Source organism: Spermophilus citellus (genome assembly GCF_964194105.1).
Source record: "Spermophilus citellus genome assembly, chromosome: 14".
NCBI lineage: Eukaryota > Metazoa > Chordata > Mammalia > Rodentia > Sciuridae > Spermophilus > Spermophilus citellus.
This window is the reverse complement of record NC_138194.1, coordinates 90,042,907-90,065,638: the sequence shown is the minus strand read 5'-3', so window position 1 is coordinate 90,065,638 and position 22,732 is coordinate 90,042,907. Positions and strand designations below refer to the sequence as shown.

Below are 22,732 nucleotides of genomic sequence, written 5' to 3'. Positions count from 1 at the left end.
TTTAAAACTCTTAATAGCATAAGCATTTATTTACTAAGACTATTAAAACTACCCTAACATCATTTTTAAATGCAAAACAACCCCACTGTCAATGCAGCATATTTACTTAACTACTGTTTGTCTGTCATATTATGATTGATACATTTATTATAAATAATATTAAAAGATATTGTTGAATAAACTTTGCCCCGTTATTTCAGAACATCTCTCTTTTAGAGAGATTCCCAGATACGGAGTTTCAAAGAAAACATCCTAGAATTGACAGGGGGAGGAGGCAGCACTACCTTAGAAACAGAGCATGTCACAAAGTATAATGAGGATGTGAAATCCAGAGTCAGACACTGAGTTGCCAGAGGGGACACAGTTCATTCATCAGTGTTTAAGTCAGGTCTTTTGTTGTACCACATTAATGCTTCCAAAATCTTAAACTGAAATTGATGGTAGCAAGTCATTAGTATAATTATTTGAATGTGCAAAATATTATACCACTTTGCTTGATTCAAATGTTATTCACTAGCAATACATTTTCACATCAGTGGCTCTGAATTTCCATATGCAAGAGCTAGTTTTTCCCCTATTGTAAATACTGCCATACACATATAACAACCTTCAATTATAGCTACTTTTCAAAGCCAAATAATAATTATTAACTTGGTACTTTTTTTACTTTAAATTTTCAGAATGGTTAATGATTAAATCATGATCACTTGCTAAGCACAAATAATAACACACCATAAACTGAGCTGCAAAAATTCTATTTAAAATCTCTTTCCAAAAAAATCAAACATATGCATATCTATAAAAATTAAGTATTAGAAATATTTAATAACTTTGCCTGACACTCCCTTTCTAACAATTACGAAACTTCAATCATTCCACTCCAGGAATTTGACAAGATAATTATATTCTTAAGTATAATGTCCATTGGCTCTGGGACACATATGATTTGGTCTTCCTACTTAGATCCCAGCTGCTTTCTGAGCATGGATAACATCACACTCATAAAATAAGTCACAATAAGAGAAACACCCAGAGTTCACAGGTGTTTAAACTTACCGCTGACTCATCTGTCCCTTGATAACTGAATCTTTCTTTACAAATTTAATTATAGCCATCTCTCATTCTAAAACTTCCCTTTTCCTCCTGAATATATTTGTTATCCTTGAGGCCTCCTGACTGTGAGACACTGGGTAAATATGTCTCCTCCATGATTCTTATTATATGGTGTTTGGTCTGCTAAAAACAGAACCTACATTTTTCATGCATTCCTTTCCCACATATGGATGTTGTAAAGATTAAGCAAGATGATATATGTGCAAGAGATTGTTGTTGTTATGCTTGAAATAAATTTCATGGAACTTGTTCTAAACTTGTGATGCAATAAATATCCTCTTCCTCTTTGCCATAACTTAGCAACTATTCACACCGGAAACATCATTCTTAGGCACAATCTACTGAACACATTGCCAAAACCGTAGGATCTGGAAAAGAAGGACTGCTATGAGATGTCTGATATCATCCTGACTCCCTGACTCTGAATGCAACTGGCCAAAAAAGAGATCTTCTCTAAGCTAAACAAAGCAAGTTCCCCTCAGTGATGTCAGGGTACATCAATGTAATTCTATGACCTAGGAGACTCAAACATATGATTTTCAAGAAATGAATATGATGGTTGAATTAAAAGAAGGGAAAACACACAAAGTATTTTCAAAAGTTGGTATGGTATAGGAGAAAAGAAAATGAGCTTTGTGTGGTCATCAAACCTGGGTTTGAATTTCAGCACTTAAGATCAACGTAAGTTATACTACCTCTCTCTCTCTCTCTCTCTCTCTCTCTTTTTTTTTTTTTTTTTTTTTGAGGGGATGAGGATCAAACTTGGGCCTCATACACATGCTAGCAAGTTGTCTACTACGAATTACAGCCCTATCTCTTTGCCTGTTTTCTGATCTGCAAAATGGCTACAGCCACCTAGGAGAGTTGTGAGAAATAAATAATAATGTATATGAAGTAGGCAAGTACCATACCACTTCCCCTTTTGTAAATGCATAGGAAGACACTCCAACAATGCCTACTATTATCATAATCCAGCAAGTGCTCAGACACCAAACAAAGCCTTGTTATCATTTTCATAACATCCAACAGAAATGGGACAATTGCAGACTGAATGTGGAGCAGATCGATGTCTCTACTGCTCAGAATAAAGGAACTGTAGAAAAGTTAATTCATCAAGATAAAATAGCTCTCTGATAATTTAATAACCAGATTAAAACCCCACCATTACTGAATTCTTTAATTTGAATAAATCTTTATTGGGGGGGGTGTTATGGGGAATTGAACTCAGGGGCACTCATCCATTGAGTCACATCCCCAGCCCTATTTTGTATTTTGTTTAGAGACAAGGTCTCACTGAGTTGCTTTGTACCTCACTTTTGCTGAGGCTGGCTTTGAACTCCTGATCCTCCTACCTTTGCCTCCTGATCTGCTGGGATTACAGGCATGTGCTGTGGTGCCCAGCTAAATTAATCTTTATCTTCAAAACTTAATTATTTAGTACCCCAAATCTACTTTAAACTGCAAAATACAACTTTACAAATCGGAAGAGAGAGGACAGCTATACCTCGTTCCAATGCCCCCTTATTCTCTAGCATCTCCTGGTTTCTGATTCTACTGTTCATTAACTTTATAACCTCAGGCATGTTGTGTCTCTCTGACAGGACAGATGCTCTCAAGCATATGACAATTCTCCTGAAGGTTCTGCTGACCATCAAGGACCTCTGCTTAGTAGTGTCACGTGTCTAACCCTTATGCCGGAGCACAGGGGTATAGCAGTGAGCAAAACATGTAAGTCCCGGCCATTTGCTCTGGTTCTGAAGAGATGCTAAAGGAAAAGGAGAGCCACTAGGAGGAACGGTAAAGTGAGGCAACTAATGCTTCTGAGGAGGAACACCCTGACGAATGGCATCCCTAAGTGAATCCTTTTGTACTGCTAGAGACCTATCGATTGATATCTGTGTCTGTCTCTCTCTCTCTCTTAATCAGCTTTGAGATCTAGACTGGATATGCTTAAAGTGAATCTATGTAATCACTAAATTCCTGTCTTTATATATATGACACAAATATTACCATCACTAAGAATGATTTCCAAGTTTCTCCATATTTTATATACTACATGTAACAATGACCTTAATACAGTGTATTAAATTTGTGGCGAATACCTTCAAGTTAGCAAATTCTAAATAAAAAAAAAATAATGAGGCACACTGGTACTCAGAATTTAAATGTACTAATAAACTTAAATTTCACATTAAATAATTTTAAAACACAAAAGAGCTCAGATTCAATTCTATTTTTGACTATAAAACAAAGCCCTGAAAGTTTCAAAGTATCAGTTATTATCTACAATCCTCAATCCTGCTTTTGTGATCTGCACTAAATTTATGATGTCTGCTAATCATACATTAGGTATATAAATGAATAAAGGATGCTAGAGAGATTTCTTGGTGACTTGAGTATCTACACAGAAGTGTTCACTCATTCTAATTAAGTTCTCCAGAAGTTAAAATTGCAAGAAACCATGACTACAGTAGTAAAGACATACTTTTAAATAAATTAAAATTATATAATCCAAGAAAGCCTGAATATGACTACATGAAGCCAAATCACACTATTTTCTGACAACCTCTCAGTAAGAATATGATTACTATTTAGGGAAACAGAATTATTTTCCGCGAAACTGTTGCCTAACACAATTATCACCACTGTCACCATCTTAGTCATCTAGAAGTGTAAAAGTTATCTTCAACCAATCTTGATTTTCTATGACTCCAAGAATCAGAAGCAAGAAAAATCAGTGGCATCTGCAGGGAGGACAGGTTACATATCAGGTGACTCCAACCCAGGTCTTCTGGTTGCTAATAAACTCATATTCCTTCCGCTGTGCTATGCTAAATTCCTCAACAACTTAAGTTTAAAGCAAGCTTTTGGAATTTACAAAGAGCCGGTACTTCATTTAATCGGGGTGATATTCCCAATAATTTCCTCCCCAAGGCATAATGTCATTTGTTCAAAAAAGCTGAACATAATGGCAAGTAATATGTGTAAGAATTAACCATACAAAAAATTTGCTATGTGCAACTAAAGTATGTTACCTGTAGAGAAATAATATCTTTAAATGAGCATGGCAGATCTGGGAAGTTTGTATCTAAGAAGGTAAAGGGCACCTGTAGTGTCCTTTCCCTCTCCCACTGTAAGCCTTTAGTACATTTCTTTCCTGCTGGGCCTGAACCGAGCCTCAGAATCTGTCCAAATATACTGGACTATAGAGACGCTTACAAATGACTGGCAATGTTAGCATGGCAGATAAAATCTATATTCCAATTTTGACCCCTCTTACTTAGATCTTACATTGTAGAATACTTGTTTCTGTTTTTTCTTTTAATTTTGATTTTTTTTAATTCAATATAAATTGTTCTTGCATTATTTCATGTTTGCATACACTGTCTCCAAGTACAGGGTCTCTGCTTTTTATTCATTTTAGAGCATCAACTGCAATGATTCACATTTAGTGGTTACTCAAGGTGTTCTGAACATACCTAAGAAAAATGGATGGTATTTAGGGGGAATAACCTAAAATTAAAAAAAAAATCTTCTTGTTTCTGAATATGATTTTTATCTAGGGATCAGTAAAACTTTTTCTACAAAGAGCCACACAGTATTATAGGCTCTGAGGGCCAGTGATCTGTGCCACAACTACTCAACTCCACCATTATAGTGTAAAGCCTCACAAATGATACACAAGTGGGTGAGCATGCCTATATTCTAATTTAACTATTTATAAATGCTGAAATCAGATTTTCATATAATTTTCACATCACTAAATAGTCTTTTATTCCAAAAATTGAAAAATAATATAATATTCTTAGTTTGCAGGCCACAGAAAAACAAGAAGGCAGCTAGATTTGGCCCACAAATCTTGTAACCAATCCCTGGCTCAGATCTGAGGTTTGCACCTGAGACCTTCTGGTGGTCTGCAAGTCCAACTACCAATGTAGTCTACTAAAACTAAAACAATGTATCACAACAGACCAAAAGCAGAAGCACAGATGAGGATCTAGCTACCTCTAAGTCAGAATCCAAGATGTTTGCAAAAATGCAGAACAGTGTCACTCTTCTCAGCAACTTTTTTTTTAGGTTTAAAAAATATAGTTAGATTTCATATCAAATGCTGTTTATATTAACATACAAACACTCAGTTTTTATTTCTAATAGGATAAACAATAGATATAGTTCTCTAGGGTGCTCAAGAAATTTAAAAAATAAAAGGGCAGCATGGGACCAAAGAGTGTGAGGACCAGCTGCTGAGCTCCATCAGGGGGAGCAAATTACAGTCAGCAGAGTGCCCTGAGGACTGCCTGCCTGTCACACAATCTCCACCTGGACCTCTCCCCACCCAAGAGCTTCTTGGAATTTCTTTGATTGGATTCAGATTTGATAAAATTAAATCTTACAAATTCATGTTCTCACATAATAAAGGTAGTGAAAACACCATGGTTATTTTCATGAAAGAACCCTTTAGGTATATACAAATAAAGAAACATTTTAGCCTTTACTTTGTCAAAACAGGCAAGAGAAACAATCTCTCCCCCAAGCTTCTATTTTCCAATCTTAAAAAATCATTGTAATTCTGTATCTCTAGAACATCTCTCAAAACAAATTAGCTCATCTATACATCACCGTGTATCTCTGACCTGGAACCACAAATATTGTGAAAGCTTGATCCTAACCAGGATACTGGTAGCAGTAAAATCTAAGAACTAAAATCCACTAGACATGATAAAATTTTAATTGGCAGTGCTCATAATTCTACACTAAGAATTCCATTTTAAGCCAGACATGGTGGTGTACACCTTTAATCCTAGCAGCTCAGGAGGGTGAGGCAGGAGAAGCAGAAGTTCAAAGCCAGGCTTTGCAATTAGCAAGTCCTTAAGCAACTTGGTAAGACCCTGTTCAAAAATAAAAAGAGCTGGGGATGTAGCTAAGTGATTAAGCGGCCCTGGGTTCAATTCCCAGTACTAAAAAAAAAAAAAAAAAAAAAAAAAAAAACCATTCCATTTTTGGAAATGGAGTATACACAGCTTACAGAGCATTTTAAAAGAGGATTAATATTTTATTTGTTCTGTCATTCAAGATTTAAAAACTTTTGGAAGAATATTTTAGGGGAAATTATAGGGAAAGTTCTTTTAATTCCAGTGTTATAATATAAGGGGAAACCTTACATAAGGAAGCATTTCTTTCAATATAAATTTACTTTGCTATAAGGTTTAGTTTAACTGTCTATCCAAAGGAGGTGTACTGTTGGTCTTCGGAAATCTCCCTCCCACACCCCATTTTAGAGAAAAGTAAAGAAACACTAATCATGATTCCAATGTATATCATTTTGTTGAATTATATATTGTTAATTAGAAAATGCCTCATCAGGAGTACACTGTTCTAAGTCTTCATAGTTTCTCTTTAGGAATAATAACAAAAAAGGAAAAAATTCTCTTTTGGATATTTAATCCTTTGTTCTGTACTATAAAATCCTTTAAAAAATCAGGCATTATGATTAGATGCTAGGTCTGCCTAATCTGTGAATATTGGCTCTATGTAATAAAATAAAACACATCTGGCTTTTTTGACCAACAATGAAACTGAAATTCACTATCATCCTTAAGATCAGAAAGCTACTAGCACATTATTATCTGTTCTGGGGATTATTACCCATTTGGGGGAATAGCATAAATTACACTAGAAAGATTTTGGCAGCCATGGTATTCAATGAACAACAACAACAAAAATAGACCTAAAATATGGGGAAAATGCTTACTATTTAAATCTACAGTAAAAGCAAAAGTCTCATCATGATTGCAAAATATTTCAAGTTATGAAACAAGTTATTTGTAAAATAGACAAAAGTAAAGCAGCTTCCTCAGTCATTTTTTTTTTCAGATCTCATCATCAGTTTAAAGAAACTGCTTATATGTAAAAGAAAGTCTATTTCAAAATATGGATCTCTACTCTAAGTACCATATAAGGGCATAAAATGAATTATGTCTCACATAATACAACATTCCTGCCCCATGTGCAAAAAATGAAGGTAACAGGAGACTAAATATAAAGAAAGAAAAAATAATTTGCTTTACTATTCAAAGCTTTAAGAATTAAAAAGACTTCAATCCTAAAAAAAAAAAAAAAAGAATAAAAGACAATAGAGCTAAATAGATGCTAATATAAAAAGTCAATTTATATAACATTGTTAAAACAGGAAAGGGTATCCATACTTTGATGAAGAGATACATTATTTCTGGCAAATTCTCTCTACAAAATGTTTCTGTATTATTTCCTTACTCTCATTTTCAAGTTCGAACTATGTTCCTTAAAAAACCTTAAGTATAGGGCTGGGATTGTGGCTCAGCGGTGGAGAGCTCGCCTAGCGCGTGCGGGGCGCTGGGTTTCATCCTCAGAACCACATAATCATAAATAAGATCAAATGAAGTTATTGTGTCCAGCTACAACTAAAAAAATATTTTTAAAAAACCTAAGTATAATAGTTTATTAAGAAGGCAACCATTTTTCAAGTCACATGGAATTTATACTACACAAAGGTGATATGGTGAAGGGGATTTTGGTCCACATTTAAGAAAAAGTTTTTTTCAGAAAACATCTCTAATATCACTCCAAAGCAATAAAACTAGAATCAAAATGTGGCTACCATAAAGCTTGGCACAGCAGTTTTAGATTTGAAAAATGCCATTGTTATTTTAGTAAATTATTTTCAGCATTATTTTGCTTTCCCAATTCCTCACTCCAGCAGTGGGAAGAAACATGTAACTTTCTTCAGCTGCTAGGGAATTTTCTTAGCACTTTGTGGAAACTGTTGGCTTTCAGAATGGACAGGCTGATTTGAACCAAAAGTTAAGACAAAATACAGAACTGCAACAACAATAAAAAGCAACTTAGGAAGAGGCTCAAGCCAGGCAGATAAGCAAATGCCAGAGAATCAGTTTTCCGGGACTGTTCATGAAGTCAGTTCCCTAATTTCAAAAAGCCAAACCAAAGCAAAGCATGCTGACTTACATTGCTTCTTTAGTTCTTTCAGCTGTTGTTTGAACTGTACAAATTTTTCATTGTTTTGAAAGTCCATGTCAGAACTTTTATTCTGTAAAGCCAAAAATTTCTTCTCCACTAATAATTTTAAATCTGGTATTTTTTCTGGACGTTCTTCTTTTACCTAAGGAAGACAACAAAATTGTCTAGTTCAATGAGAGTAACAGTGCTAAGAAGATTTTACAACATGTAATTCAAATAAAAAGATTATGAGGTAGAAAAGAGAATCCTCCAGAGGGCAAGACTGCTAGTAAATAGCAAAGGGAAACATTCATCCCATCTACTCATCCCACATCTCCTTTCTCAAACTATACAGTGCTTCCTTGTTCCCACTAACTACCGTTCTCTGAGAAATCCCAGGGAGAGCTGCAAAGTGAGGCAACCTCCTCAGGACCTGAGCATCGCCCTCTCTTCCCTCTGTCTGCTCAGCCCTCTCCCACTTGCCATGCTGGTTATTCCATTTTTCTTTATCAAAGCTCCTCTTCTTCTGTCCCTCGGCCCCAGCAAGTGATAGTGACTCCTATATTTCAAAAGAAGGTGAGGCTTTAGCCTTGAACTTCCACAGTTTCCTGCTACAAAAAGGAGTATGTCCCTTATTCTCCCCCTCAAGGCTAAACTCTCAATCTGTCCTTCTTCCCTCAAATATTATATTATTATGCCATATTATTAAATTTTCAAACATGCAAAAAACCAGAGGAATTGTACTGTAAACACCCATTGGTCCACCTCCTAGATGTCACAATCAACATTTGCTATGCTTGTGTTACCACACATCTATCCACCTCTCTCCCACTATCCATCCTCAACCGTGTTCTTAAGTTCGTTCTTTTTTTTTTTATAAAATGCACTTTGACATTTTAATTAATTAAATTTTATTTTTTTTATTTTTTTATTGGTTGTTCACAACATTACAAAGCTCTTGACATATCATATTTCATACATTAGATTGAAGTGGGTTATGAACTCCCAATTTTACCCCATTAAGTTCGTTCTTAATTACTTCTTCATCTCCTTCAAAACAAACATTCCCTCTCTAGAGGCTGTTTCCCCCAAAAATGTTTACACTGGCTCTTCACTCCTATATTTAAAAAACAAACAACCTTTGTAATCTGTTTCCTCTCCCATTTTCTGTTTAAGTTCCAATCCCTTGAAAAAGCTTGAGAGCCACTATCTCTACTTCCTCATTGCAATCTCAGTCTGGACAACCCAGCAGCAGATGCTACAACACTGCACCTTGGCTGCTCTTCAGGCCTTTGTAACTGGTCTCTTTTATCTGGACCCTTTCCAGATATTCCTGTCACCAAGCAAAGCTCACCAAAATCACCACTGTGCCCTGCCTTCTACCATATCCCCAGTAATATACAATTGCTCTTATTTTTATACTTTTCCCCCTAACAAAATATAAATCTTTGAAAGACCTGATTTAACACTATTACCAGTATCTGTCATATAGGAGGCAGTGCTCAATACATGTATTTCAAACAAACAACTTAAACACATTGACAGCCACAGTTTACCAACTATGATTGTTACTAGAGTACATAATGTGGGGGCTGGAAGACAACTCAAGAGATCATAAACCTTGATCTCCTCCTTCCTTAGATTCAGAAATAAATAAAAGGACTTACTTCTACCATCCAATTAGTTAAAGATAATGCTAAGACAACAAGATACATACAAAAAATTCTTGGTTTTGGTTCTAGTCAATGAGATACATTTCTAATCTCTTTGATTTATCAATGCATATGAAATCAAAAGATTATCTTAAACTTACCTATTTTGGTCACTTTTTGTCACGGAGGAAAAATATATAATTTTTCTTTTGCTTAATTGCTCTGTATTTTAATTAACTGAATATAAATGAAAATTAAGCAGCTTATCAAAATGCCTAAAATTTATATTTACAAAGCAGAGTGTAAGAACTGTTTCCTTGTACTGATGACATGTAACCACTGCTAGTTTCACCATCAAAAAGTCCAGAAAACACAGGCTTTAATGACAAGTCTTATATGTAATTAAAAATTTAAAATAAGTCCTGTAATGCTAAAGAACCAATAAAGCTCAATTTGGAAAAAAGAAAGTGGAAATGTAATTTAATACTGCCTATGAATGAGAAAAAAAGAGTTATTACGCATGGTATCTAGCTATCCTCACCTCTACACAAGAGAACAAGATGAGACAAACTTAAAGCTACAGCAGGAAGAGTTCAGACTAGACCTAGAAAATAAATTGCTGATTCTTAGAAAAAAATTATTGACTCTTTTCTTAGATTTATAAAATAAAACAAACTCACAGAGACCTAAGAAGTTAATGCTACATTACAGGAAGGAAATCAGGTGGGCCTTCCATCAGTCTGAAATTATTATACAATCAGTGATGATTAGAAAAGATCTGATCTGAGCAGGTGATAAGTAAACTCAAATATCTTTTACAATAAGGACTCTTTTGCATCCAACAAAATTAACTCCTGTAGTTAATTAACAGCTATTAAGGAGGAGTAGGATAGACACTGGGAGGGGGCAGAATGGAAGAGACAGGCATTTTGAGGTTGACAATCTGGTAATAAGCAATACTCTAAGAAAACTCACACAACAATGTATTTTTTTTCCCCATAGTGAGGACCTTCAGAAAGTTGCTGAAATACATGTGAATTCACTGTAGCAAATATCATCTCTGAAAGTTTGATGCTACAGTTGGTCTGGTTTGCCACTGAAAAGAGAACTTAATATACTCTAGCTATCACAATGAGAGCATGAAAAATATTCAACTCTGTTTAAATCAATGCAATAGATAGAGATTAAACTATTTTAGTGGTTTCTTGCTTTGTATTTTTAAGAGAAATAGATAAGGGGGAGTATTTTTGGAGTTATGTTGTTCTAGTATGAAATAGATATGAATGGCTTGGGTTTTTTTTAGAACAAATTTTAAACACCTCAAAGATGGGAGGAGAAGATCTAATAGACCATTAGGTCCATACCTTTCTCTCTTCTTAAGAGAGGTGCTTGGCTTTTTGAGGAAAATGATGTAAGAAAGCTCAAATAAGAAAAGCACTAAGGAGAACACTGGATCTAATTACCAGGCACTCAGCACAGTGCCCTGCAGCTGGTGATCTGTCAACCCTCCTGTGAGACTTCTCCCAGGTTAGGAGGACTTCCTGGTGTCAGGTTGGATGCCTACCATTTATCCATTCTCAAACAATGTCCACGCATGGGTAAACCACAAGAAGGCCCAATTATGCTGTGCTGAGATGGAAAAGGGAGTAGGGGAGTTTTGTGTAAACAAATGAACAAAGTTTGGTGGCTAACGGAAGGACAGAGAGATGGGAGCCGATCATGGGAAAGAGCTAAGAAACTTGTTGGCCACAAAGAAGATAATAGGAGCGTAAAGTGAAATTGATGTGATGGAGAGAAAACATGGACCCTGGGATCAAATCTGGGTCTATCCTTGGTTGTGGATATTGGGACAATCTTTCTGGAAATCCTTGGATTTCTCTCACCTCTAATTAGGAATCAGTAATACCCACTTCAGTGCAGTGTAGACAATAATATTTGTATTTAACTTTGGCACATAGTAGATGATCAAAAAAATCTTAACCTTTTCCTTTTAACTTCAGCATAAAGGCTTTAACATGTTTGTGGACTGAAAAGAAAGAGTCAATGAGGAAATGCAAACCAAAAACACTAAGAGAAAGAAAGTAACAGATTTCATTAGAGAAAGATCATTCAACTACAGCGAAGATGATCAGCTGGGAAAGCACAGCAATATTCTTTTCCAGGAATCATAAATACCTACAGAACTAGATAAGCAGAGACACAAGGAAACTCACAGTAAGTGTAGGACCATGGGCAGTGATGGGGACTGTGATGAAGGAAATGATCCAAGGAGAGCTGCTACTCAGCTTCAATGATTGCTACCACGTGAGACTGAAAGCAAATGCACCTACCGCTAATTTCCCCTCTTGGAAAAAGAAAATAATAACGGCACTAACTGCACTGTGTTGCTGAGGAATAAATGGAATGAAGCAATAAAACATTCAGCAGTCAGACAGAGTATTCCATAGCACAAAGCTGTGTTGCTGTTGTCACTGTTATCATCATCGTGACATATACCTTCAGATGGCTGGATATACAGGTCTGAAGCTCAGCAAGACTGACATGGAAACACCCACGTGGAATGGAAATAAATGGGATCGCCAAGGAGACAATAAATGGAAACACACCAAAGGGAAAAAAAACGGACCAAGACAAAACTCTAGAGAACACCACATTTAAGAGGCAGTTAAGAAGAGTCAAAAAAGAAAAACCACGAGAGTTAAGAAGACAACCAAAAAAAGTGTCAGAAGTCTAGGAAGGAATTTCAAGATGTGTCAAAGTGAAATTACAAGATGGAAAAGGGGTCAAGGTAAACAAGGATTGAGAAGTTTCCATCAGACTCAGTTCAAGTCACTAGTGACTCCAGTGAGAGGAGAAAAATGTTCAAAGGCTCACTCCAAATATCCAGCTCTTTGTCTAATGAATGGCTTCAAAAAGACAGAGCAGTACTAGGAAAAAACACACAATCCCCCAAAGATCCACAGATGCTTCAACCAACTACTAAGTTTCAGCTCAAAACTACTTGTGAACATTTAGCTACGCTGAACTGGAGCCCAACACTCTTGTGACTGTGGTGCTCATCCTGTGTCAGCAAGAGGAAGGCCATCAGTGAATGCCTGTTAGCAACTAAGCTAAGCCTCCAATGGTTCTGCCACTCCACACAGAGGCTAGTTGTTTTAGGAAAAAGAAACACAGAGCTCAGTCTTCACAGATACTGAAGCTACTTATTACTTTCACTGTGCTTTAACATAAATATTAAGGATATTTATACAATTATTATATTCCTCATTTCTTTCACACAATACTGTGTGCATATGTAATTACCCAAAGTGTGTCATTTTATTGCCACAGGGCAAAGTCAAGTTCTCCTCCTCCTCCAATTATCATTATTGCCTTACAGCCATTATTTCACTGGGAGGGGAGATCACAGGAGTGAAGGATATTAATGGGCTGAGTCATTCACACACTTCTGTAATCATGTGAGAATCTAGTATTAAATCAGTCATTCCTGTAACTGAACCAAGACTCAGATGGTTTACTCTCTCCAAAATGGCCACAGTTACATGTCTGACTCCCCCAAAGCACATGCAATCAATGATTTGCATTTTGCAGATCAGATAGCCTTCAGAAGTTTATAGCAGGCACATACTAGTGATAAGCAATTTGCTTTGTGATCTGCTTAGTACATTAAGTGTTCTAATTTCTAAATCACAGCTTGATCCTAGGCCACAGAAACAGATTTCACGTGGGAAATCCAGAGAAAATTGCCTCAATTGTTTCTAAAACACTAGATATATCAAACAAATATTTACTGAGTCCCCAACTGGGTGCCAGGCATTATGCTAAGCAATGAGACATTTATGGAAGCTGTCTCACACTTATGACACACCACCAACCCAACTGGTCATGCACTGGGTAAATTTATATAGGGCAACACTGTCTCTGCCTTTATATAGCAAAAAGGCTTGGTAAAGTTTTATTAAAAGGCATGTCCAGGCTGAGAATCATTATGCTCCACTGGGTAAAACCTAATTGCATGTACACATGGAAACACTCTATATTCTCTACAGTTTACTATACTGCCTTTGCCTTGTTTAAAAAAATAAAACAAACAAACAAACAAAACTATCCACGCTAATGATAACCAGCATGGGTTATATCCCTTCATCTCATGCCAGTTTCTGTTGCCATTGCACAACATACACTAATTCTGTTGGAACCAATTATCTGTAGCTCAGTGTATTTCCCTGAGCCAGTATGGAATTGACTTTTGACAAAACATCCAAGAAAGAATACTTCCTTGTTGAGCATTATGACATACTAAGTGGACTTCACAGTTTGCCAAGGTGTTGTGAAAGACCATTAGTGAACAGCAGCCATCCAGACATGGAAACACCATTCCTGCTTCAAGTCTTTCAGAGCAATTTTGAAAATGAATAAGGTTAAACATGAGTGCTACTGGACTAGTCCTAATGGACCAATCCCATTAGAATAGACAGTTGCCCAACAGATGGCAACTGAATGAAGCAACATGTCATGTATGTGCATCTGTTACTAAACATTTATGCTGCCAAAAATTATGCCAATAAATTTCTCATGGCACTATGCCCACTATAAGATTATGACCAACAGGAGTCACTTATATAGAGAGAATAGAGATTAACAGTCTCATATTGAGGGAGAAGAAACCAAACTGCTGATTTTGCCTCTCTGGGTTTTTTGTTTGTTTCATTTTGTGTTGGCAGAACTCACAGAAACACACATTTTTTGTTTATTCGTTTATTCATAAATTTTTCAACAAATTTTTACCAAATGTCTAATACATTAGGCATTATGCTAGGTATTAGAGATGTACTAGTTAACATACTAAATTGGTCCCTGTTGCTATTCTGTTAGGGTCTGAAATCTAGTAGGGGAAACAAGTATTACTCAACTAGCCAAACAAATGATCACAAACTGTGGTAAGTGCGCAGAAGGTAACGTGTCAGCTGCTAGGAGAGTTTAAAAAAACATAAAGTTGAAGGGTACCATTTCATAAGCAATTGTCTAAAGGGCTCAATTTAAACACAGGCCATACTAAGGACAATGTGGGATAAACTATTGTTGTTAACAAAAAGTTACTCTGTGCAGCATTCTTCCTCTGAATGATATCAAAGACTTAGATATAAAAGTATCCTTATCTTAATTTTAGATATGAGGAATGGGTAGTTCACAGTAGTCAAGTTTCTTCTTGCCTGAGGTCATATTGAGTCGTGACAGATGGTTTCAACTCATTCAAACACCCTTTCATCTTCTACTTTATGAAAATGACAGGATTTCAAGCAAATATCCTAAGCTTCAGTGGTCATCTGTAAATTCTTACATGAAAAGAAAATTGTTCTCAATTTGAAACCACCTTTCCTAACTACCTCTGTTGTCCATAGAACCACCACATGCCATGTTTGTCACCAGGGTCTCTCTCGTGAGATTTTACAGGGTTTGATGTTAATGGAATTTAGTGGTACCTTATTGTGCAGAAAGAGGCTCTTTTAAAATGCTGGAATCTTTCAAGATGTAGAATAGAGGAGAGGAGGTTGTTTTTCTGGCTTCTCTGGGGAGTGAAACTAAGAAAGCAGATAGGCAGCTTTCTCAGCAAGGTGGGTGAAAAAAAAAAAAAGGGACTATGCTGGGAATTATTTCTGTACATTCAAAGCAGAAATGGGACTCAGGAGGTTGAATATAATAAAATAACGAAGAAATCCCCAATACTAGCCAGAGTGGTCCCCCAACTAGCAAAGTGGAGGGATAAAGGAATTAAAGGAACCCATGTTTGTAGGAGACCTGAGGCATGACTAGGTACAGACAGAGGAGAGATCAAAGACACTGTTCGAACAACCCAAAAGGCATGCTGCACAATATCCTTGTGCGGGAAAGAAGCAACATCTCTCCCAGTTGCCGGCAGAAGACAGAAGAAGGAACCATTTTGCAGATGCATTGCAGGGGCCAGCAGCTACGGGAGGCAATTCCTGGCCAACCCAAGCTTGGCCTGAAATACAGGTCTGGCAAATCCACACAATATGAGTGTGCCTAGTGACCAAGAGAAAATCAAACATGGAGAGGGGTGGAATACGGGGAATACAGGTCTCAGAAGCCCACCTGGCTTCCCCTGACCCTCCAGTCCAACCATTTGCAGAACCAGCTGGGGAAGATGTGCATGGCTAGAATTCCAAAGGGCAGGGGTGGGAGTAAATTGAGTTTGGAGACTGAACCTAAGAGACCAGGAAACATGGGGTCTTTGGGTGACAAGGAGGACTTTAAGGATTGGCTCTTCCAGGTACCAGTAGAACCCAGGAAAGACCCATATGGCACAATCTCCAAGTGTGGACTGGAAACTGCTGGGCCCTGGAGGTGTGATGATTTAATATCTTCAGACTAATCAAAATTCAATTGAAGAACCTGGAGCCTACCTAAGATTAAACCCTGCCTCCAGGAACTCCGCTTAGAGGATTTCCTCTCCCACTCCAGCAAGCCCACCCTGAGGGTGGGGCAGACATCATACTCCAAACCATCCCACCTAAAAGTACTGAAAAGGGAAGATGAGACTTTTGTTTTGGATTCCAACAGAAACAATTCATTAGTTTTTCATTGAGATATATTTTCTTTCATGTCTCTTTTCTCTTAATTGTAAACTGAATGGTTCATGGATACTTCATATTTGTTTCTTTTTTCTCATTTCTAGCATTTTTTTGAAGACAGTTATTTCTCATGGATCAGTATTTTGAGGACTAGGAAGTTTAATTCATATATTTTGGGAGGTTTTTTGGGTATAATTTTATTTATTTATTTATTTATTTTTAACTTTTATTTTATATATTTTCCTCACTTATCTATTTCCCTGAATTCTTTCTCTTTTCTTCTGCTAAAACCAATTTCTATTGTTATCTCCTCTCTTTCTTTAAATTTTTTACTACTGTTTTCTCTCCTCCTTCTTCATAATCATCACATCCTACATCATATCTATTCTCTCCCTATTCACCACTCAAAACTATAAAACCTTTTGCAATAACTGATCACATCATTTCTGTTCATGTGACAACATTGTAGATGTTATAGCATGAACTATTTGGTTTATGCTGTATATTGTTGGCATTGGTTGTTGTTATTACTTGTCTCCCCCTAAACCGTGAGGCACTGGACACTAGTCCACAGGGTAGAAACTCTACTGCCTCAGATCGATACTGTTAAAGGGCAGACACACAAACACCATGGAAAAGCAAGGGAACAAATCACCCAGACAAACCAAGATATTTCAATAACAGAATCCATTGACACCACAATGGAGGAAATGTCAGAGATAGAATTTAAAATGTTCATAGTTAAACTGATCTGTGAAGTAAAGGACGATATAATCAGAAGAAAAAAATGAAAGATCACTTCATTAAAAAAGAGATTCTGAAAAAAAAATCAAGCAGAAATCTTCAAAATGAAGTATTCAATAAACCAAATTAAAGATTCATTGGAAAGCATCACCAGCAGACTAGACCACTTGGAAGACAGAGTTTAGGAAATGAAGACAAAATATATAATCTTAAAAATAAAGTTGGTCATGGAGAAAAGTAGCTAAGACATCATGAACAGGACTTTCAAGAAATAAGGGCTAATATGAAAAGACCAAATACAAGACTTAACAGAATAGCTGAAGGCTATTGATCATACAAACCAAAGGAATGGACAATCTTTTCAATGAAATAATATCAGAAATTTCCCAAATCTTAAAAATGAAATGGAAAATCAAATACATGAGGCTTACAGGACCCCAAATATACAAAGTTACAACAGACCCACGTTAAGGCATATTATTATGAAAATGCCTAACATACAGAATAAGGACAGAATTTTAAAGGCTGCAAGGGGGGGGGGGGGCGAGGACAGGTCACATTTAGGTGGAAACCAATCCAGATCTCAGCTGATTTGTCAACCCTAGGTCTTAGAATAACATATACCAAACTCTGAAAGAAAATAGATGCCAGCCAAGAATACCATACCCAGCAAAATTAAGCTTCAGAATTGACAATGAAATAAAAACTCTCCATGGTAAACTGAAGTTAAAAGAATTTACTAGAAAGTCTGCACTACAAAACACTCTCAGCAAAATATTTCATGAAAAATAAAGTTGAAAACCAGCAAAGGGAGGAACTACACTAGAAGAATTGTCAATCAAAGGAGAAACTAGTTCAAATTAGAAACCAGAAATAAACCAAAATGACAAGGAATAGAATAATATTGAATATAGATGGCCTAAACTCATCAATCAAAAGACTTAGATTGGCAGACTGAAATAAAAAACAAGCCAACAATGTGCTGTTTCCAAGAGATTTACCTCACAGGCAAAGAAATCCACAGATGAAAGTAAAAGGATGGGGAAAAAACATATCATTCCATAGATCTTGTAAACAAGCAAGGGTTTCTATCCTTATATCAGATAAAGTGGACTTTCAAGCCAAAGTTAATCAGAAGGGACACTGAGGGTTATTTCATACTGCTCAAGGGAATTATACATCAACAAGACATAAAAATCATAATGAAGTTACAGAAAAAAACCACAATAATTTAGAACTAATCAACAAATATAGAATACTTCATCCATTATTGAATGAATATACTTTCTTCTCAGCAGCACAGATTCTTTTCTTCTCAAGACATAAAGCAACTCTTAGCAAACAAAAAAAAAAAAAGAGAGAGAGAGATAATACCTTGCATTCTGTCAGATCATAATGGAATGAAATTAGAAATCAAATGATAAAATAAAAATAGAAGCTACTCTGATACTTGGAAATTAAATAACACACCACTGAAGGAACAATGGATAGCAGAGGAAATCAAGGATGAAATTTAAAAAATAATTAGAAGTAAACGAGAAGAGTAACACAACATAATAAAATCTCAGAACACAGTGAAGGCGTTTCTAAGAAGAAAAGTTCACATTGCATTGAGCTCATTCATTAAAAGAATAGAAATTACCAAATAACCTAACATTATATCTCAAAGCCCTAGAAAAAGAACAAATGAATACCAAAAGCAGTAAAAGATAAGAAATAATTAAAATCAGAGCCAAAATCAATGAAATAGAAATAACAACAAGAAACACAATTCAAAAAAAAAAAAAAACAACAACAATGAAACAAAAAGTTAGTTCTTTGAAAAAAATAAATAACATTTGAATTAAAAGTATGATATGTTAAGATCACTGTAATGTTTTGAGCAACTAATAAAAAAATTAAAATAAATAAATAAATAAAATTCATAAACCCCTTAGCCAACCTAACCAAGAAAAAGAAGAGGACAAAACACTAAAATTCAGTACAATGAATCAGACATAACCTTCCTATGTTAATATATGAATACACATATACATGATAACTCCACATCATGTACAACCACAAGAATGAGATCCTAATTAGAATAAGGTATATTCCATGTGTGTATAATATGTCAAAATACACTCCACTGTCATGTATATCTAAAAAGACAAATTTTTTAAAAAACAAAGAATGCTGAAATAATCTAATGAAGATACAGCCTAGTGCTGCCTCCTAAGGTTAGGTCAGGTGGTGTCCCATTGTATGCTCAGAACCAGTGAATAATATATGATAGTGTTTCTCCTATAGCCATACTGCATGGGCTTGGGAATCAAGGGACAAAAGCAGAACTAGTTTCATATCTCCTCCCCCTCATCACACCTAATGATCAACTTGCAATTTTTTCCCCATCACTGCGACTCTGGTTCTGCTGGTTTAACAGTCTCAGTACCCAAGCAAGAACGATTTCACCAGGGGCTCAACAATGCCTCCAATGATTTGGAAGCTTAAACTGCAGCCTAGCAATTCTGAGCTCCTCATGACACTGAACAGACAGAAAAAAGGGAGGTTATGAAATTGGTTGGGGTAATGAATCTTGATCATCAAGAGTAAGCAGAATTGCTGCCACAGAGTGAGAAACAAAAAGTATGTGTCTGGAACCTGGAACATCTCTTGGTTTTGCCACATCTAGTGGTTGGTAAAAGATAATGGAAGAGAGAAACAATTCCATATGGGCAGGATCACCAGGAACTCAGATCCCCCAGAACTGAAGGCCTTGGCGCCACACTCAGATAAAACCTACCGTCAGCTGAGAGCTGGTTGAGGACAAGAATGTGGAGTGTGCAGAGGAGAAAGGAGTTCGAGACCAATAGCAAAAGCAAAGACTAAAGTGTCTACTCATGTTTGTTTCTTGTTTTGATACATACACATTTATGTTTTTAACTAATTTCTTTCTCACCTTTTCTCCTAATATTTTATCAAAATAAGTTGGTTGCTCACTAGTTATAGAGTACCAAAGGGACCATTCACAAAGAAAATAAGCTCACCCAGATAGCCTGGACTTGGAGTCAGAAATTATAAATTCCATAATTGTTTTCTTCCCCCTTTCTGGCAGAGGGAGGGCATGTTTTTCACTTTTAATACAAACAAAGAAAAGAAAACTGCAATACGTCAGGAGGGAGTATTTTGTTGCTGTTGCCACTGTTATTACAAATTCAAGTCTGGAAGAAATGTGTGTATTTGTAGAGGTTAAGCAGTCAAGCTTGCCTGCCTAGAATTTTCTGAACATGTTTCCTAGGTTCGGGAAATTGCTCACCTTGGCAGTGATAAGAACTGGGTAAGGACCATAAACTCACTTTCTCAGCCCTCTTTGCAGCAACAACACAGATGCATCACTGTGGCCTCTGTTCGTGGGCCCTCAGTTCTTGAGAGTGACATGCCAGAGGTATAACATAGAAGGTGCTGGCATAAACCCTGAAACTAGATTATCTAGATGTTTAACCTTCAAATTCCTTCTGCTTCAAACTAGATGTGTGATCCTGGGCATGTTACTTAGCTTTTCAGAACATCAGTTTTTCCTTCTATAACTCTACTTAATTAAAAGGATATCATACTAAATAAATTAATGTGCATAAATAATTTAGAGTTCTGAAATCCAATACATTAGCTGTTAGATATGTGTGATCATTTAAATCTGAATCCATTAAGTAATATGAAAAATGAAGTTCCTCAGTTGTATGGTCACAGTTCAAATGCTTGATAGCCCCACGTGGTAGTGCTGACCATTCTGGATGATGTGGCAAATGGACATCTCCAGCACTGTAGAAAGTTCTACGGGAAATGATGACTGAGAGAATACTTTCTGGCACTCACTAAGCATGCAAATGATAACTACTGCTGTTGCTACCATGGTTCTATGGTCACATTTTTATTATCATAAGATCAAGCTTGAGGTGCAAAATCTTGTGGTGCACCAGCTCAAAATATGGTGGAGGAGATAGACAAATAAAAAAGTAATTACAGGGGCTGGGGATGTGGCTCAAGCGGTAGCGCGCTCGCCTGGCATGCGTGCGACCCGGGTTCGATCCTCAGCACCACATACCAACAAAGATGTTGTGTCTGCCGAGAACTAAAAAATAAATATTAAAAATTCTCTCTCTCTCTCTCTCTCTCCCCTCTCTCACTCTCTCTTTAAAAAAAAAAAAAGTAATTACAGGGGTGGGATTGTGGCTCAGTGTTAGAACGTTCACCTAGCATGTGCGAGGCACTGGGTTTGATTCTCAGCAGCACATAAAATAAATAAATAAAATAAAGGTATTGTGCCCAACTACAAAAAAAAATATTTTAAAAAAGTAATTACAATATGGTCTTATAAGAATTAGCAGCAGTATCCCTAGCAGCAGTTGCACGGATAGGTCTGTTGAATCGCTAAGAACATGACTAACTTCTACCCTAGACTTCACCAACTATTTCCAGAGAGCTAGGGGCCACACACTGCTCTAGATTCTGGGGCTACAATAGAGACCAAGTGCTTGCTCTTGTGGAGTTTGCATTCTGGTTAAGTAAATTATAATAAGAAAATGCAGAATAATAAGAAAATATATAATTAGCCTGAGAATAAGTACCAGAGAACAGTTAAGGAGGATGGAAAGGGGTGAGCTCTTTCATGATGGACAGTCGAAGAAGGACTCCCTAAAAAGATGACCTCTGAACAGAGACCTGAAGAAAACAGCAAGGGGGCCCATGGAGCTGGAACCAGAGTGAAAACAGAGGAAAAGTGATAGATGAGGTCAGAATGTACATTGGGACAGATGATGGTGCCCTTTTTAGCCTTTATTCTTAGAGAGAAGAGAAGGTTTTAAGCAGAGGAGTGAGAAGATCTGACTTTCTTTTTAAAAAGATTCCTCTGCCTGTTAAGATGAGAACAGATTTTAAGGGAGGAGAGGCAGAAATAGGAGACTAGTCAGGGGGCTGCTGTAGTCATCTAGGCAGAAGTGTCAATATCCTGAATTTGGCTGAGAGCAGAAGAAACAGCAAGAAGTGGTCAGATTCTAAACATAATATGGAGGCAGAAATAACAGGGTTAGCTGATGGACAGAATATGAGCTGTGAAACAATTAAGGAACTTAGAATGACTCTGGTTTGGGGCCTGTTAAATTGATAAGGAAGTCTAGAAAAATAGCTGGTTTGGGAGGGGCAAACAAATTAAGTTTGGAATGAAATGAAGTAGAACTGAAAAGAAGACAGCTCTACATCTGAGAGGGGGTTTTGGGGAAAGGTCTAGCTTACAGCTTCGGATGCTAAAAAATGCTTACGCACATAGTGTTGTAAGGAGGCAGAAGCAATCCACCTGGCAGGGACAGCAGATGATGTCAGGGGGGGACTGTTGAGAGGAGCTCAACTCAAACACCAAGGCTGAGCAGTAGTTGGCTATCTGAAAGTGCAAGAGCACTCCAAAGAGACAAAAGAATGGTAGGAAATGAGACTACATTTTTAAAACCACATAAAGAAGTTTGCAATTACCCCTAAGGAAAAAACACTAGCTGAAGAAGGCAAAGCTGTGGAAAAGGCAGGCAAAATAATCAATTTTCAATGTAGAAAGATCACTTGGGTTACTAGCGGAAAGCATAATAGAAAAGAGCAAACTTACTCTGGGAG

At 36.7% G+C, this 22,732-nt stretch overlaps 1 protein-coding gene across 7 annotated transcripts in view; it reads right to left on the bottom strand.

The window, feature by feature from the left end:
* The window catches only part of NSMCE2 (NSE2 (MMS21) homolog, SMC5-SMC6 complex SUMO ligase), a 228,313-nt gene that overhangs the window by 140,425 nt on the left and 65,156 nt on the right, over positions 1-22,732 (bottom strand). For all 7 annotated transcript variants that reach the window (XR_014018868.1, XM_081266880.1, XM_081266881.1 and 4 more), the window contains exon 4: positions 8,116-8,269. Coding sequence is in view for 6 of the 7 variants with exons in the window: in XM_081266880.1 (XP_081123006.1) it covers positions 8,116-8,269 (154 nt within the window). In the remaining variant the exon portion in view is untranslated. The remainder of the gene's footprint in view (positions 1-8,115; positions 8,270-22,732) is intronic.